Source organism: Bos javanicus, chromosome 4, assembly GCF_032452875.1.
Source record: "Bos javanicus breed banteng chromosome 4, ARS-OSU_banteng_1.0, whole genome shotgun sequence".
In the NCBI taxonomy this organism is placed as follows: domain Eukaryota; kingdom Metazoa; phylum Chordata; class Mammalia; order Artiodactyla; family Bovidae; genus Bos; species Bos javanicus.
The window spans coordinates 73,006,683-73,023,125 of NC_083871.1; the positions used below are offsets into that span (position 1 = coordinate 73,006,683).

The following is a 16,443-nucleotide window of genomic DNA, read 5'->3' on the forward strand; positions in this document are numbered from 1 at the left end:
GAAAACTTGTAATAAACTACCATTTGTGCATGTGTGTTTACTCACTTCAGTCATGTCTGACTCTTTGTGACCCTAAGGACTGTAGACCACCAGGCTCCTCTGTCCATGGGATTCTCCAGGCAAGAATACCGGAGTGGGTTGCCATTTCCTACTCCAGGGGATCTTCCTGACCCAGGGATCAAACCCATGTCTCTTTACGTCTCCTGAATTGCAGATGGATTGTTTACCACTGAGCCACCAGGAAAGCCCATAAAACTTCTGTACGACCCAGCAATCCCACTACTGGTCGTATACCCTGAGGAAACCATAATTGAAAAAGACATATGTATCCTACTGTTCATTGCAGCACTATTTACAGTAGCCAGGATATGGAAGCAACCTAGATATCCATTGGCAGATGAATGGATAAGGAAGTTGTGGTACATATACACAATGCAATATTACTCAGCTATAAAAAGGAATGCATTTGAGTCAGTTCTAATGAGGTGATGAACCTAGAGCCTGTTATACAGAGTACATTTTTAATTTTGAAAGTTAATGCCTAATTTTTCTCCTTAGGATTGTCCAGATTTAAATACCCTAGAGTGATATATGAGAATGTGTGTTTCCACAGCCTTACTCACAGAGTATGTGCTCAAACTTTTGGATTTGGATTTTGCCCATCTGTGAGGTAAGAAATGGCATTTAAATGCAGGCTGATGCATGTTGATGTATGGCGAAACCAATACAATATTGTAAAGTAAAAAATAAAATGAAATAAAAAAAAAATAAATAAATGCAGGTTGAGTTTTCATGCATTTCTTTATGAATGAAGTTGAGTGTCTTTTCACATGTTGAAGTACCTTTGTCCCACTGTGAACTGTTCTGACCGGCTGTTCTGTTCAATTCTGTAGGTGTGTTGGTGCTGACCCCTTACCCTCCCTATGAGCTGGAAACTGCTTCTGTGAGCACCTGTGACACCTTGACTGCAGGCTTTCTCTTTGGCCATGGTGGCATGTACAGTGAGCATATGGGAAAACTTCAGAAGAGCCAAAAAATTAGTGCCTAGAAGCTTCTCTCACCTGGTAATAAACAGGAATTTGGTGTAGAACTGCCACCCGCCCACACCATTTTCCTTTCCTCTGGATGAGGATAACAGGTATGACACTGTTTCCCAGAGTTTCCCAGTGGAGTTGGACCTGCGGTGGTAAGGTGGTAACTGATTTGAGGACCCACACTTTATTCCTTCCCTACTCTATGCCCCATACTTAATGGTTTCATTTCCAGAATAAACTACACATTTGCATTAGAATCCATGCCTCAGAGTTGGCTTCTGGGGGAACCCAAGTCAGGCCAGGTTGTGAGACCTATCTATGAGTGCCTCTCAAAGTGTGGCCTGCAGATGGTTTGTGATCTATTTATCACCTGTCTGATAAAGTCAGAAATTGAGCTTGAAAGTTTAGAAACTTCTATAGAAATTTGATGTTGCTGTGATATTTAAGTGTGGTGATTTTGTGTTTTACAGACACACACACACGCACACACACACACACACACACACAAATGTCTGTGATTAACTGAAAAAAATAAAAACACTGTAGGACTTCCCTGGTGGTCCAGTGGTTAGGAATCTGCCTGCCAATGCAGGGGACATGAGTTTGATCCCTTGTTGGGGAGGATTCCACACGCCTTGCAGCAAGTAAGCCCGGGTGTCACAACTACTGAAACGCATGTGCCCTAGAGCCCATCTTCACAGCAAGAGAAGCCACCCATCACAATGAGATGCCCGCACACTGCAACGAAGCGTAGCCCTTGCTCACCGCAACTAAAGAAAGCCTGCACACAGCAGTGAAGACCCGGCACAGCCAAAAATATATAAATAAGTTAATAAATAAATAAATACAGTAAAACACTGCATAGGTGAAGAAGGCACAACTTTAAATGATGGCACTGAGACCAGTGGATGGAAGAACAATTAGGACAATTTTGGTTTGGTATGAGAGAGTTTTCTAATTGCCCTGTGAACCTAAGAATGGACAGATTTCCTATTGGTGGCAGTCAGTACGCTTATCTTGAGAAGTGCTAAGCCTGCTTGGCTGGCTGGACAGTTGAGACTATAAAGAATTCTTGAGTTTGAGGGCAGACCTTTCGTCTTTTAAGAAGATTTTACTTCTCTGCCTTAATGAAACTTGAACAGTAATTCTCTTACTCTTCATTTCTTTCTGTGAAAGAAAAGATTAGTAAAAGTGAAACCAATATATGAGTTGTATTCTTTAATACATAGTTAGTTAATGCATGCTAATTCTCTAAAAATCCTAAAGGAGAGTTTAATTGTAGTTAATCCTGTTCTGATTGTTTTGATGCATTGTGAGTTCCATTTTAACAGCCCTTCATATTTACAAAACCGAGAGACCGGCCACTTTAGGTAGTGAGACTGAATCTTGTTTTCTTTAGCACTAAGATTTCTCAACTAGTCTTAAAATACGAAGTGAAAAGTGTTATGAAATTTCTTGGGTGTGTTACTGGATCTCAAGAACAAATAAGTCCTCTCAGTGCACAAAGCACCAAGGTGAAACCAAACAGAAAGAAAACATTTGCCTTTCAGCGTCTGTAGAGCTGTATTTTCATTGGTCCTCTGAGTCCTCCGGTCAGGGGCTTTTGCCTACCTACACCTGAACTACCTAGTACCTGCCTCCAGCAGTCTTTCTGCTGCTTAAAAAAGCTTGTGGCCAGACTGTGGTGGGAAGATTAAAGTGGTGCTTACAACAGAGCTGTGTTCAATGCTGAAACCAAGGCATCACAGGTCCCTACAACCTTAAATGGCATCCTAATACCAACAGTAGGCAAATATGGAGTGCTAAGGATGGGGCGATCAGGAATATTTAAGGCTCCCGTTAAAAAATATTTAAAAAAAAAGGTTGCCAGTGGTTCAGTCTACTCGGCCTAATATATGGATCCTCAGGCATATTTTGGAGGAGCACATGAGGGTCCTCCATTGTACTATGGTGTTGAAAGGTGGTGGTCCTGGACTCAGATGACCTGGATTCAAATCCCATGTTTGCCTCTATCTAGGCAAGGCACTCAGTGTTTTTGAGGCTCAGTTTCTTCTGGAAAATGGTAATAATAAGAGTATTTTAGACAGTTGTTATGAGGGTGAAATAAGGTACTGCATGTGAAGTGCTTAGTGTTTGGTCATAATATCATACAGTCAACACTATTAAAAGCCTTCAAAGATACCTTCCTAGCAGGAAACAGGTAGAGCCTTATGTGAACTGGAGGAATCAGCTGTGTTTGGATAGTCAAACTGGTTTGATGGTTTGGGGAGGGAAAGACATTGGAAGGGACGAAAGGAGGAAACTGGCTGGGCTAAGGCAGGGTGCAGGACCCTGCTGGTCTGTGCTCCCCTTTACTCCAATTTTCATTGCTTTCCCCTTCACCCCTGATCCTTCTCCCCACTCAGTTGGATCAATTTCTTGTTTCTTCATATCTGAGAGCTCAGGGCTTTGCTGTAAACTTCAGAAAGGTAATGCAGAGAAGGGTGACTTACTCCCCTTCTCCTGAATGCTACTAAATGAAGCTTTGGAAGACTGGAGGATTTTTCTACATTGTGATCTTAACTCACTGTAGAAAAGTAGAGGAGGATCAATCATATAAGGAGATTTTTGGTGTGTGTGTATTAAACAGGTAGTGGTGTGGACAGTTGCAATGGAGAATGGAAATTGCAAGCTCTGTGTGCAGCAACTTGACTGCCATTCCACCTTGCTTTGGGGAGGAGGTCCAGAACCTTTTGAGCTGCTAGTGATCAAATTCATTATATTTGCATTCATTTTTATCATGACTCTTCTGTGATCCTTGAACTGTAAACATATGGAGAGCTCTTGAATGCAATTTCTAGTTAAAGTAGCTTTCTAGAAGGGACTTTGTTCTGTCTTTTTCTAGCTTACTTAAGGTTGCTGACTCTTTATTTATCTGTTTTTATTTTGCTTTTGAAAGAAAGGTAACACTCATCAGGGCTGAAGTTGTTCCGTTGCCCAAGGCATTTCATATCTGGTCCCACAGGTTAAAATTTAGCTTGAAATCAGTCTACCCATTAAGGCAGTTGCCCTGTCTGGGTGGCATCCACCTGGGAGAAGGAAGGAAGGCCTTTTTTTTTTCTTCCACAAAAGTCCAGTGTGGGATAGTTTGACCCCTACCTATTTGACCTGACAATGCTTTTTCCATCTCTGAGGGTAAAAACTGAAACATGCAGAATGTTGGAATGCGTCATGTGCTGAGCGTAGGCATGTATCACATGAAGCTGCAAATCCACTAACGTGCTTTCCAACCACTGTACTTCCTTTCCTTTTCCTTATCCCTGAAAGGAACTATTTTTAGTTCCAGATGCTGGAACTACTGTGAACCAAAACCTTCAAGTCACTTTCTTTGGAATGCAGATGAGTCAACACCAGAATGATTATACAACTGGAAAAACTTTTAAAATAATGTTTAATGAGTACACATTTCCAAAAGCAGTCATCCCTTAATCTGGGGAATATATACAAAAATAAAAGGTGTATCATATAATAAAAATGTTCCTAGAATACAGGAAATGTATGAGGAGTGAGGAAGTTTAGTCTGACTTTTTTAATGTAGAAGAATAGTTTAGAACAGTTAAAAAGGACTATAGTTCACACAACACACCTATTTCTGTTTCAAACTCTTTTCCACCTTATGGAGACTGGGGGAATCAGCTGTGTTAGGATGGGCACATTGGTTTGATGGCTTGGGAATGGATATTGGGAGGGGTGAAAGGAGGGCACTGGCTTCTCTGGTCAGCTGGTGGGGCTTGGAGCCTTGTGGGTGAGGCCAGGGTCGTGCCCAGCAATGCCCTGTGATGCCAAAACCACCAGGGGTGCTCTGGAATGTCTGGCTCCCTGGATGCCTTTTGTGAAATACCCAAGAAGAACATTTTTACTAGGTTATAAAAGCAGAATCCTTTTTACTGTAGGTAAGCTTTTTTTTCTAAAGCTTGAGTGGGTTGCCATGTTAAATCCCAAGGTATCTTCCTGACCCAGGGACTGAACCCATATCTCTTATGTCTCCTGCACTGCAGGCGGATTCTTTACCCATTGAGCCACCTAAGAAGCCCCTTGTTTAACCTAAGAGTGGCATTTTCTAGTCTTAGTAATGAACCAGATAGCCAGTAAAAATCTTACTCTTTTACCAAAAAAGGAACATGGTTAACCCCAAAGGTTTCCTTTAGATTAGCCTGGATAGTACTTAACCTTTAGATAACCAATTCTCTAGCCAAAAGTCAGTGGCCAACCCTAGTACACTTGGGTATTTTGCATAAAATAGAATGAATGAGTAGTGACAGTTACCCTGTCTTTCTCACTGATGCCCTGGGGTCTTCACCACACAGCACAGCTCTGCTCAAAGTCTCAAGCTTTTTTGAATCCTTGAGTAGATCAAGGATAAATGAATGGAACATATATTCTGGGTGTCTTTTCATTAACACAAGCTGAAATTAAAAAATCTGTAAGGGTATAATGGGAAAGATTGAAGATGGGAGGAGAAGGGGACGACAGAGGATGAGATGGTTGGATGGCACCACTGACTTGATGGACATGAGTTTGAGTGAGCTCTGGGAGTTGGTCATGGACAGGGAAGCCTGGTGTGCTGGAGTCCATGGGATCGCAAAGTCAGACATGACTGAGCGACTGAACTGAACTGAACTCAAGGGTATAATGAAACCAACATCTTCAAATGGTACCAATGATATTAACTTCAGAAATAATTCAGCAATTACATTAAATGTTTTTTAATTTTTAATCCCAATTCTTCGCAAGTATTCTGAAGAAGTAACTTAAAATACACACTAAAGTTATAAGTGCTAAGGTATCCTCTGAAATGTTGTTTTAGTAAAAAATGGGTATAACCTAAATGTTGAATTAGAGCAGTGGTAAAATAAATGCATATTTGATGTAATATCATGCAGCCACTGATTCAATACATAAAGCATATAAGTAAGCAAACAAAGCTGCAGTATATTAAGTAAAAAAGGAAGGATACACAATTGAATATACAGTATAGGTAGAACTATTTTCAAAACGTTTTATAGAAAAATATTCTGGATTGTGGGTGATGTTTTAATATATTGTAATCATTTTGTATAATGTCATATAGAATATATGATAGTGAAAGTAAAAAGTAAAAGAAATGGCCTATGTGAGGCAGGCAGAAAATTGTCAAATCCGAAGACTTTTGGTTATTTCGGCTTGTGAAAAGGTCATACATAAGGCTCCTCTCAGCTCCATATATGAGCCAGGAAGGCTACTCCTGCTGAAGGTCATCTTGGAAATGGCATCATTACCACAGAAAAGCAGAGAAAACCATCCTGCCTTCCAGCTAGGACTTGAGAAAGAACCAAGTCTCCTATTACAAACTGCTGCTCACACCTCTTCTGCCTAAGACTTCGAAATTCTGTCTCATCTGTGTATTGGTCCAACTTATACTTTCAATATTCATTTAATTTCACTGCTTACATTTATAACAAACTATGATAAATTATAGAAGCTACTTTTTTATACTAGCAATTCATTTCATAGATGATTAATATTGAACAAATTTGAAATATGTTATTTACAAAGCATAGCACATAACCTAAATAATAGTAAACCTGATGTAGTACAAACTTTATAAAATTTATTTAATTTTTTTAAACTTTTTGCACAAGAGCTTTTATCAACTCTTCTTCACGTACGGTACATTGAGAAAATCCAAGTGGATATCCCTCATTTTTAACTCAATCTTTTTTACACTTATTCCTTTGTGGAGGAATGATTTTATGACAACTGTATAAGTTTGCATATATCCAGTCCATGATTATTTCTAATCTATTGTGAAATTTTTATTGTTTTACAAAATAATTCTCCACACTACATGTCCAGGTTGGTTAAAAAAAATATCAAAAAGTACACGTAACTACAGAATTTACCATGGCAATATTTATAATCACCTGCACTTCCAAAAACCAGAATAAAAATCTCATTCCTTTTGCTTCCTTGGCCCTCTTTTTCAGACAGATCTAATAAAGCCCTTATCAGCGGCCACCATCTTAGTATTTTCTCTTTCACTCTACTTAGCCCTTGAAACCAGAGAAGGAAACTGCATGTACTTCCCCTGGATTTTGCAAGACATTAGGTCATGCATGTTGCCCACAGCAAAGAAGCTTCTTATTGTGAAACCACAAAGCTAATGGTGATTCAGCCCCCCCACCTCCAAAAAACGGAGAGGCAGAGACCAGCAGTGATTCAATGCGGACCTGAGATTAAATGGTGTCCCATTTCTCAAAGTCAGGCATGATTTCTTTCTCTGTTCACAAACTTCAGCCCATGGTGGGAGAAAAATACTTTCTTCACTGCACTAATTATTCTTCTCTAAACATGCAACACCACGGTTAAGAAGTCCAGGGGAATTGAATTTTGCTTTAAATATCTGTTTTTCCATTCAGTGATGATTCTGAGTATTTCGGGTTCCTTTCCCAACCCTGGCGGATCCGCATAAGGGTGTTGTCTATACATGGCAAGATGAGGATGAACTTGATCACCAGCACTGTGCAAGGGATGATCAGCGCAATCACGTAGGCTGAAGGGAGATACCACACAAGATTCGAAGGGTTGAGGAATCTCTTCCCACCGTACACCAAGGTGTGGGCTGTGCACAAGATCAGGGTCAAATAACCCAGTTTGGACTATAAACAAGAAACAAAAACATGTACATTAACACTGTTTACATTTTCACGTGAAATACTGTGAGTCAGTGAAGGGTATTTGTCAAAGCGACAAGCCTTTGAAACCTGTAGTATTTAGAACACTGCCAAGAATGGAAAAAACATTAACTCTGCTTTAGGATGATCATTGTATCATTTAAAAAAAAAAAAAGAAAAGACTGCTTACAAATGACTTGGTGGTTTCATCTTAACCTAACTGGATAAGAAAGGTTCCCAGGAATAGATTCTTTTGCATTTGAATAAGTAATGTACCTTCTTTTTCAAGGGTAACACTCTTTCCTGGATCATCTTTTCTGGAGGCCAGAGATGAACAAAACACAGTATGTCCTCAAGAAATACCACTTTAGTGCATGTTGCTGACTAAAAACAGATACTAGCTGAATTGTCGGAGAAGGTGATGGCACCCCACTCCAGTACTCTTGCCTGGAAAATCCCATGGATGGAGAAGCCTAGTAGGCTGCAGTCCATGGGGTGGCTAAGAGTCGGACACGACTGAGCGACTTCACTTTCACTTTTCACTTTCATGCATTGGAGAAGGAAATGGCAACTCACTCCGTAACTTTAAGAAGGAGGAATGTGTGTGTGTTTCTTTTTTAATTTGGTATCTGTGCAGGGCACAGCCTCCTCCATCATCCTGCTTTTATGGAGTTTCTCCTATCATGGGGTTTTTGTTCACAGGGGAGAACTTGTTCAACCTGGGGCCTATCTAACTCCTGCCTCAATACCTCCAGAGTTTCTGATTCAGTTTGGTAGGGGTGGGGCATGAGGATTTGTATCTAACATGATCCCAGGTGATGCTGCTGCTGCTGGTGGTCCAGATGCCACACTTTGAAGACCCCTGGTCTACAAAATTAGTTACTAACTGCCTTTAATGATGTATCTGGTGGTTGATGTGTGGAAACACTGATATTCCATCTTACAGACCAGCACTGAATCTGGTATGATGACAGGCTAGCATAGAAAGTTTTATACCCATAAGTCCATATTCTAAAGTTGATTTTCAGAAGTAGAAGTTTTGTGTGTGGGTTTCTTTCCACCTTGAGCCTAGTATAGCTCCATGCACAGGGTTCAGTAGTAGTTGATGCTTTTCACTATGTACTCTTAGCTGTGTCTCTGGGAGTGGTCAGGAATCTTGTCCTGCTGGGAAATCAAACCATTATGGAATTTGCCTTTGGGTTCCAGAGTTTAGCTTTTCTAATCTGAAATTGTTTCAGTTGCTATTTTTATGTGATTGCTAGGGAACTGATGGAGCAAAATGAAAATTTATGCACGTATGAGAGAAAAATCAGAATATTTGTTAACTCAGAATCATTTTGCACTAAAAAGTAGATTAAATCATAAAGTCCTTTTACCTGGACAAATCGAAACTCTCTCCAGTTGACCATGTTGCTAACTGATGGCAAGGAAGTGATTCCCAAGAGTACAAACAGGAAAAATCCGAGCATTCCCAAAGCGATATATGAATCACTGAGCCAGGAGTTAGTGGTACTAAATGGATTTTCTTTCTTGGTTATTACCTAAAATAGTTAGAAGCAATTTTTAAAAATTTCATTTTTTACAAATTGCCCAAACTTTTAAGGTGATGAAAAAATACCTCTACATCGTTTCTTTGCTCAATGCAAGTTGTATAACATTTCTGAAGAGTCACTCAAAATAATTACACTTAGAAAAATATACTTAGATATTATGTTTTTTGATAGAAAAAGTAATTGGTTCTATTAGGACTTTACTATGATAGTTGACTCCGGAAATTGTATAGAGAATTTTAATTGACCCTGTAAATCCTAAAACAAAATAAACATTTACTTAAACCTTCTTTACCATATGGCTTCTTGTTCCCCAAGCAAAAATTGATGTTCTCAAACGATTACATTAGGGTTCTGTTTTCCTGCTTTATATGCTGATTATTCACACACATGAAGTTTGAGTTCTTTTCTTTTTTTTTGGAATGTAGCTTCAGGTCTGTTGTAACACATCTTGAGAGAAATCTGGCCCCTGTAACATGACTATTACCCGAGGACATGCTATGTATTTGTTATGGAAATAATGTATAGAAATCCCACAGACACACCATCAATGAGTTATTGACTAATAAACTTTGACACTGCAGTAGGATTGATCAAAACCAATTATTTCCAAACCAGAACTGATGTATAGAACTTTCTCTGGAACTGCTTTAAGACTCCCTGAGCTGATTCTCTCTGAATATTGTGACTGTGCAAAATATAGTTTTTGACATTTGCTCAGAATTGTTTAGTTTTCTAGTCATTGAGGATGGCATCCCACAAGACAAACATTAACAGAGTTATAAACACCCTTTTGTAAATTTGTTTACATTCCTCTGATTCATGTTTGGACATGAAGCCCCCTCACTTATAAGATGGTTGGTTTTGACTTCCAAAAGAAAGTAGCATGCATAAAAATAGAAACTTTAAATTTTGGCTTCCATTTATTGAAGTAACTCAAGTAGGTTCATTAGGTTTTCCTGAGCCCTTACATCTGTGTACCAGTGAATCCTGAGAATACAGATATGGATTCAAGTGAACCTGGGAATCTAACTCTGACTCTTCAATAGTTATATGAGATTTCAACAGGATTTGTTAAAAAACCAAAGTAAAACAATAAGCTCCCCAAGACAAACATGAACTATCTAACTGTAGCTGCTTTAAAAATTAAAGATGTTTAGAAGAGTGGTTTTCTATAATTATGAAGTGGAATATGATGTAGCAAGATTGCTCTTTGACTTAAAAATAGGAGAATTCAAGTGAGTAGAGATGTACCTGGGTAATGGTTCTGTTGTTCGATGTCCACCGTACGTAATAACGAATAGGGATCACAAGTGTGTAGAGGACATGAAGGAAGGCAAATCCCAGTGCTATCAAGCCAAGCTGCTTTCTGCAAAGCATCCAGTGGTCAAGCCAGTCTGGGAATCGGCGGTATTTTGTACCTCGGTACAGCTGCAGAATGGCAGCAATAACACCAGGGAGGTAAACCAAGGCGAGCAGTGTGAGTGCTGCTATTGGAAAGACCCGATTTGGAATAGAAATAGGCAGACGGAATGTCCTGTCACTTTTTTCATAAACATAAGGGTAGATTACTTCTCTTATTACACAGTAGAAAAAGAAGAAGACACACAGAACAGCAGACAAATAGAAGGGGAACCTCCACATTGGAAAGAGTTGTAGCGGGTAGTTTTCAATCTCATTGGCTGCCATGAGAGATCCTTTATCCAATGGAGTAAGTCCAAGACTACGAACGACGTCCATCACTCTTTGCTTGGCTTTGCTGTCATTTCCGCAGATAAACACCTGGGTTAAAATAATTAATTTTGTATTTATTCTTTCTTTAGTAATGGAGGACGTTGTTATATAGTAGTTAACTGCTTCTAAAATAAGGCTGTAGAGTGAACATATTTAATGAGATAATGGTTTAGACTTGCACATGTATGTTGGATAGTTAAGTACCAGGCTTTTAAGTTGAGAGTGGCTTAGGCATATGGCCTTGATATGATTAGACTTGGTTTTCTGCAGTACAGACAACTTGAGTTCTCTTCTGTATTTGTGGGTGCCACATCACTTACGGATTGTTTTTAATCTTGATGAATAAATGAAACCCATTTCATACAAAGTAATGGGAGTAGAAAGGATATCCATCAACAATTTAGCAGTGTTACTTTCTAGTACTGACAGGAGGCCTCTAGAGGTTGACACCATTGGGTTCTATCAAGCTGAAAGCTCAGGGTATAGATAATGGGAGATCACTACAATTGGTTACCCTACTTTGTCAAACCCAAGAAAGCTATTCATGGCACATATTAGCAAAATAAAATATTTTATTTTGAAATTATGTTTTGGAATCTTTGAGGTAAGTGCATATTAAGACATTTACTTTTTAAAGATGGAGTGTAAATCTATCTTGTAATCTTACCTGCCGACTTGCATCCAGCGCCCCTGACTGGAGAGCCCAGGCTGAGATGGTGTTAAATGCTTTTACCACGTGGGTTCCCGGCACCAACTGAGCAAGGTACTCTGCATTTGACTCTGGATACTGATTGATTTTGAGGTTGTTGCTGACATCAACCAATATTTTCCCCTTGAGAACCTCGGTTAATTCTGTGAGAAAATCATAATGTTCCCTGTGTATTGTTATGATTATAATGTCAGATTTCTGGGCTGCATCAGAGTAGCTCATGACCTCTGCATCATTGGGCAGCAGGCTGGACATCCCAGGGGTTCGACTTCCAAAAACAATAGAATAACCACACTGGAGCATTTTAAGTCCCAGTGATCTTCCAAAATCTCCAGTTCCAAAAATGCATACAGTTTCTTGCTTTTCTGAAGAATACATAGTGAGAGGAGATGCATCTGTAGAAGTTTTCTCCATAACTGAAAGATAATCAAATACCCAAACAAAATATGAATGTTCTGGTAAAAAGGAATGAAAATTATATCAAGGAAACAGTGATTGAGTGATGTTTGAATCTTCTGATGAATTATCTCAAGCACATTCCCTACAAAATTTGGAAGGAGTAAAAACTGTCTCATATATTCTCATATGTCTTATTTAACAAAATCTTGTATTGGATGAAGAAACGCAGTGAAAACCCAAGACATTTACCAGTTGCGGTCTTAAACTGTGGATGTGTATCACAATGATACTGCATTATTGAGTACTTACATTATTACATTAGTACTTACATTATTGAGTTCCCAAAATTCTCAAGAGCAAAATCTAACAAAGAATGCACTAATATGGAAATTATAGACCAACTTATTTATATTTAGTGATGCAAAATCCCAAATTAACCAACAGTATCTGGTAGCCTGTTATGAGACAGTGCACTTGGATCAGATAGGATTATTCTAAAAATGTAAAGATTAGTTCTATAAATTCAATATTATAAAATCTATTAATAGAATACACCATATTAGAAAATTATTTCCTCACACTGGCTCCCAGCAGACCATATTTATGTATGCTAAGTGGACCTACATTAAAATTTGACAGTTTTTCTTTATTTTTATTATTTTTTTAAAAAGGAACAAATACATATTTCCTTAACATACAAAGTATCTTTCTTAACCTAAAATTCAGTTTCATACTTTAAAGAGAATTACTAGAAATATTCCTAATAAAGTCATAAATGAGGTAAATATATATATCCTATATTATTGTTTGGATTCTAGCTAACACAATTGTACTGGAGAAAGAAATTAGAGGTATAGAAATTCAAAAGGGGTTGTAGAAAATCAAACTGTAATCTTGGGAAACTCAAAAGTCAATTGAAAAAGTGCTATACACATAAAAGCAATTCAATATCTTGTCTGGGCACTCAATTAATATCAATGCTCTTCTCATATGAGAAAAACCAATTTGAAGATTTAATAGAAGAAAAGGCCCTATTTATGGCTGCAACAAAATAGAGATAGTATTTAAGAATGAACTTAAGATACAGGGTATATATCGTATATATGGGGAAGATCCCCTGGAGAAGGAAATGGCAACCCACTCCAGTGTTCTTGCCTGGGAAATCTCATGGATAGAAGAGCCTGGTGGGCTAGAGTCTGTGGGGTCATAAAGAGTCAGACATGACTTGGCAACTGAGCATGCACACACACCAGATATGTACAAGATCCAAATGAAGAAAAATTTAAAAATCCCCTAAGACTCAGAAAATTCATGTAAATAGAACTGTACAGCATGTCTCTGGGTGGGTAGCCTCAGCTTCACAAAAATGTCAGTTTTCTCTGGTTTAATCTATACATTCTGAAAAGTGTGCTAGTTCTATTCTAATAAATAGAGGACCAGTTTTATTAAATATTTTAAATCTAAAATATTATTCTGCTGTCACAGAAATAACAAATGTTCAGTGGAATAGAGTAAAAAAAAATCAGAAATGAACCTAAATTTATATGATAAAGATGAGCATCTCAAGTCGATGTAGAAAAGATTGCTTATTCAGTAGCTAATATTATGACAACTAAATAACCAATTGGAATAAAAAGCTTAATCTATACTCACACTCTTCCCCAAGGTAAATTTAAAATATATTAAGACTTGAAATGTATTTTTTTTTTAAAGAAATGGACCTATAATAGAACTGTAAGAGGCCATGGAGAATTATTTTATAACCTTAGAGGGGAAAGGTTATAAACTTTATGACTTCAATATAGTAAAAGATTTCTTAATCTTACCCAATGTAAAAGAAATGCAGGGCAAAACTAAACTGATATAAAGTTATAAACCATCTGACTGTGTTGCTTTTTAAGATTTTGAAATTTAAATTAATAATAAATCAAATAAAACTTCTTGAAGTTTTTATGATCTAATAAAATCATCTAGGATATTCTCCATTCTCAAAGAATATTATTTCTTATTTTGATTCTGAATTTTCTCAAAAAAATTCTCTTTCCAATATTTAGTATATAGTGTAAGCTTTTAGTTAATCTTTTTTGGGGGGGCAGTGGGTAGTAGTCTCTTGTGTTCAGTGATGCAACCTCAGTGCTAAAAAGAGCACTGACTGTGATGGGCCAGGCATTTGTTGATAAATATTTATGGGATGATATTGGAGGGGTGGATCGTTAGAGTTGTAAGCTGCAGTTTGCTCTGTGTGTCTGGCACAGTGAGAGGTGCATGATGAAGAGGAAGCTGAATGAGAATAGAGTGAACACTGGGAGGAAGGGAGGAGTAAAGAGAGAAAGTTGGTGGTGGGGGAGCTATTAAGGACATTACTTCTTTCACCCAAATGGATTTAAAGTAAAACTCCATGAATTTGATGTGGAATTTCAAACCAGACCTAATCACTATTCACTTCTGACATAGTGAATTTCATGCAGATTGCAGAGCATATGAAGCTTTCACCTTTTAAAAAGAAGTTCAGAAATTTGCCCTTTTCATTTTAGCCTATGGAAAATACCTAAATTTTTTTGTTTTTGTTTTTTTCCAGTGTTGTGTTAGTTTCAGGGTATAGCAAATATATATATGTGTGTGTGTGTATTCTTTTTCATATTCTTTTCCATTATAGGTTCTTACAAGATGTTGAATATAGTTCCCTGTGCTATATAGTCAGTCCTTATTTATCTATAATATATATATATATTATATATTATATATATATATTAGTGTTTGTATGTTAATCCCAAACTCCTAATTTATCTCCCCTCCCTACTACCCCTCTGCTTTGATAACCATCCATTTTGTTTTCTACACCTGTGAGTCTATTTCTTTTTTGTAAATAAGTTTATTAGTATCATTTTAAAAAGATTCCACATGTAAGTGATACCATATGACGTTTGTTTTTGTCTAAATTACTTTGGGGTCTTCCCAGGTGGTGCTAGTGGTAAGGAACTTGCCTGACAATGCAAGAGACATTAGAGATGTGAGTTTGATCTCTGGTCAGGACGATCCCCTAGAGGAGGGCATGTCAGCCCACTCCAGTATTCTTGCTTGGAGAATCCCATGGTCAGGGGAGCCTGGCCAGCTACCGTCCATAGGGTAGAAAAGAGTTGGACCCCTCTGAAGAGACTTAACATGCAGGGCCAGCCATGTTGCATTATTTCATTCTTTTTTTTTTTTTTCCATTGTTTCTTTATTTCAGTGCATCCAAATTAAATTATTTCATTCTTTTTTAAGACTGGCTTATATTCCAGTGTTTATATATACAATGTCTTCTTTATCCATTCATCTCTTGATGGACATTTAGTTTTTTCCTTGTCTTGTCTATTGTAAATAGTGCTTCTATGGGAATGCATGTATCTTTTCAAATTAGAAAAAAGGAATTCTTACCTGAGCTTATCTGAAGCTGTGTATTAATATCTATATCACAGGCAGATCATTCAGACTTTTATAAATAATCATAAGTTATAGAGAAAAGGGACAAGACATATAAGACTTTTATATACTTCCACAGAAACTCTTTGAATAATTGAATTAACCACAACAGCTGAATCATTTTATAAACTAGCTGATGACTAATATCTTGAACTGTATCAGAGAAGGGTATGACTTTATATGAGAAAGCACCTGGAGATGAGCACAGCCTATCATATGGAAATACAGCTATGCCTTTGAAAAATTCTTAGGAGCATCTTCAAATACAAACTAGTGTAGCAATTTATATTTCTAATCAGTTAACAATTAGTTGTTATAACTCAAACCCTCAAACTGCTGAATGATGCTTTAATTTTTTACTTTGTGGAACTGGTTTGTAAGTGTACTGAAAGAATGCCTGTGTGCCTGTGTGTCCTATCATTTTTTTTCATTATTTGTCATAATATATTATTTTTCTCTTTTTTATATTGGAATGAACATTTGCAAGCAAAATACAGATTTGACAAAGTTCCTGGTGTCCTGCAGTGAGATGGATGATGCCTATATTGACATATTCTCATTTGGATCATCTTAATCATCTATTTCTGCTTTATTGACTATGCCAAAGCCTTTGATTGTGTGTATCACAATAAACTGTGGAAAATTCTGAAAGAGATGGGAATACCAGACCACCTGACCTGCCTCTTAGAAACCTATATGCAGGTCAGGAAGCAACAGTTAGAACTGGACATGGAACGACAGACTGGTTCCAAATAGGAAAAGGAGTTCGTCAAGGCTGTATATTGTCACCTTGCTTATTAAACTTCTATGCAGAGTACATAATGAGAGACACTGGGCTGAAAGAATCACAAGCTGGAATCAAG

General features: G+C 37.7%; 1 protein-coding gene and 1 long non-coding RNA gene across 2 annotated transcripts in view; one reads left to right on the plus strand and one right to left on the minus strand.

Moving 5' to 3' along the window:
- On the plus strand, nucleotides 1-6,992 carry LOC133246259 (uncharacterized). Its single transcript, XR_009735982.1, has 2 exons — nucleotides 1-670; nucleotides 894-6,992. It is a non-coding gene; the product is annotated as an uncharacterized LOC133246259 (long non-coding RNA).
- Nucleotides 4,448-16,443, minus strand: part of STEAP4 (STEAP4 metalloreductase) — a 26,272-nt gene continuing 14,276 nt past the window's right edge. The window contains exons 2-5 of the mRNA XM_061414372.1: nucleotides 11,678-12,135; nucleotides 10,531-11,058; nucleotides 9,103-9,267; nucleotides 4,448-7,711 (exon numbers count right to left, since the gene is read on the minus strand). Of these exons, the coding sequence (XP_061270356.1) occupies nucleotides 7,448-7,711; nucleotides 9,103-9,267; nucleotides 10,531-11,058; nucleotides 11,678-12,133 (1,413 nt within the window). The 5' untranslated portion in view covers nucleotides 12,134-12,135 and the 3' untranslated portion in view covers nucleotides 4,448-7,447. The remainder of the gene's footprint in view (nucleotides 7,712-9,102; nucleotides 9,268-10,530; nucleotides 11,059-11,677; nucleotides 12,136-16,443) is intronic.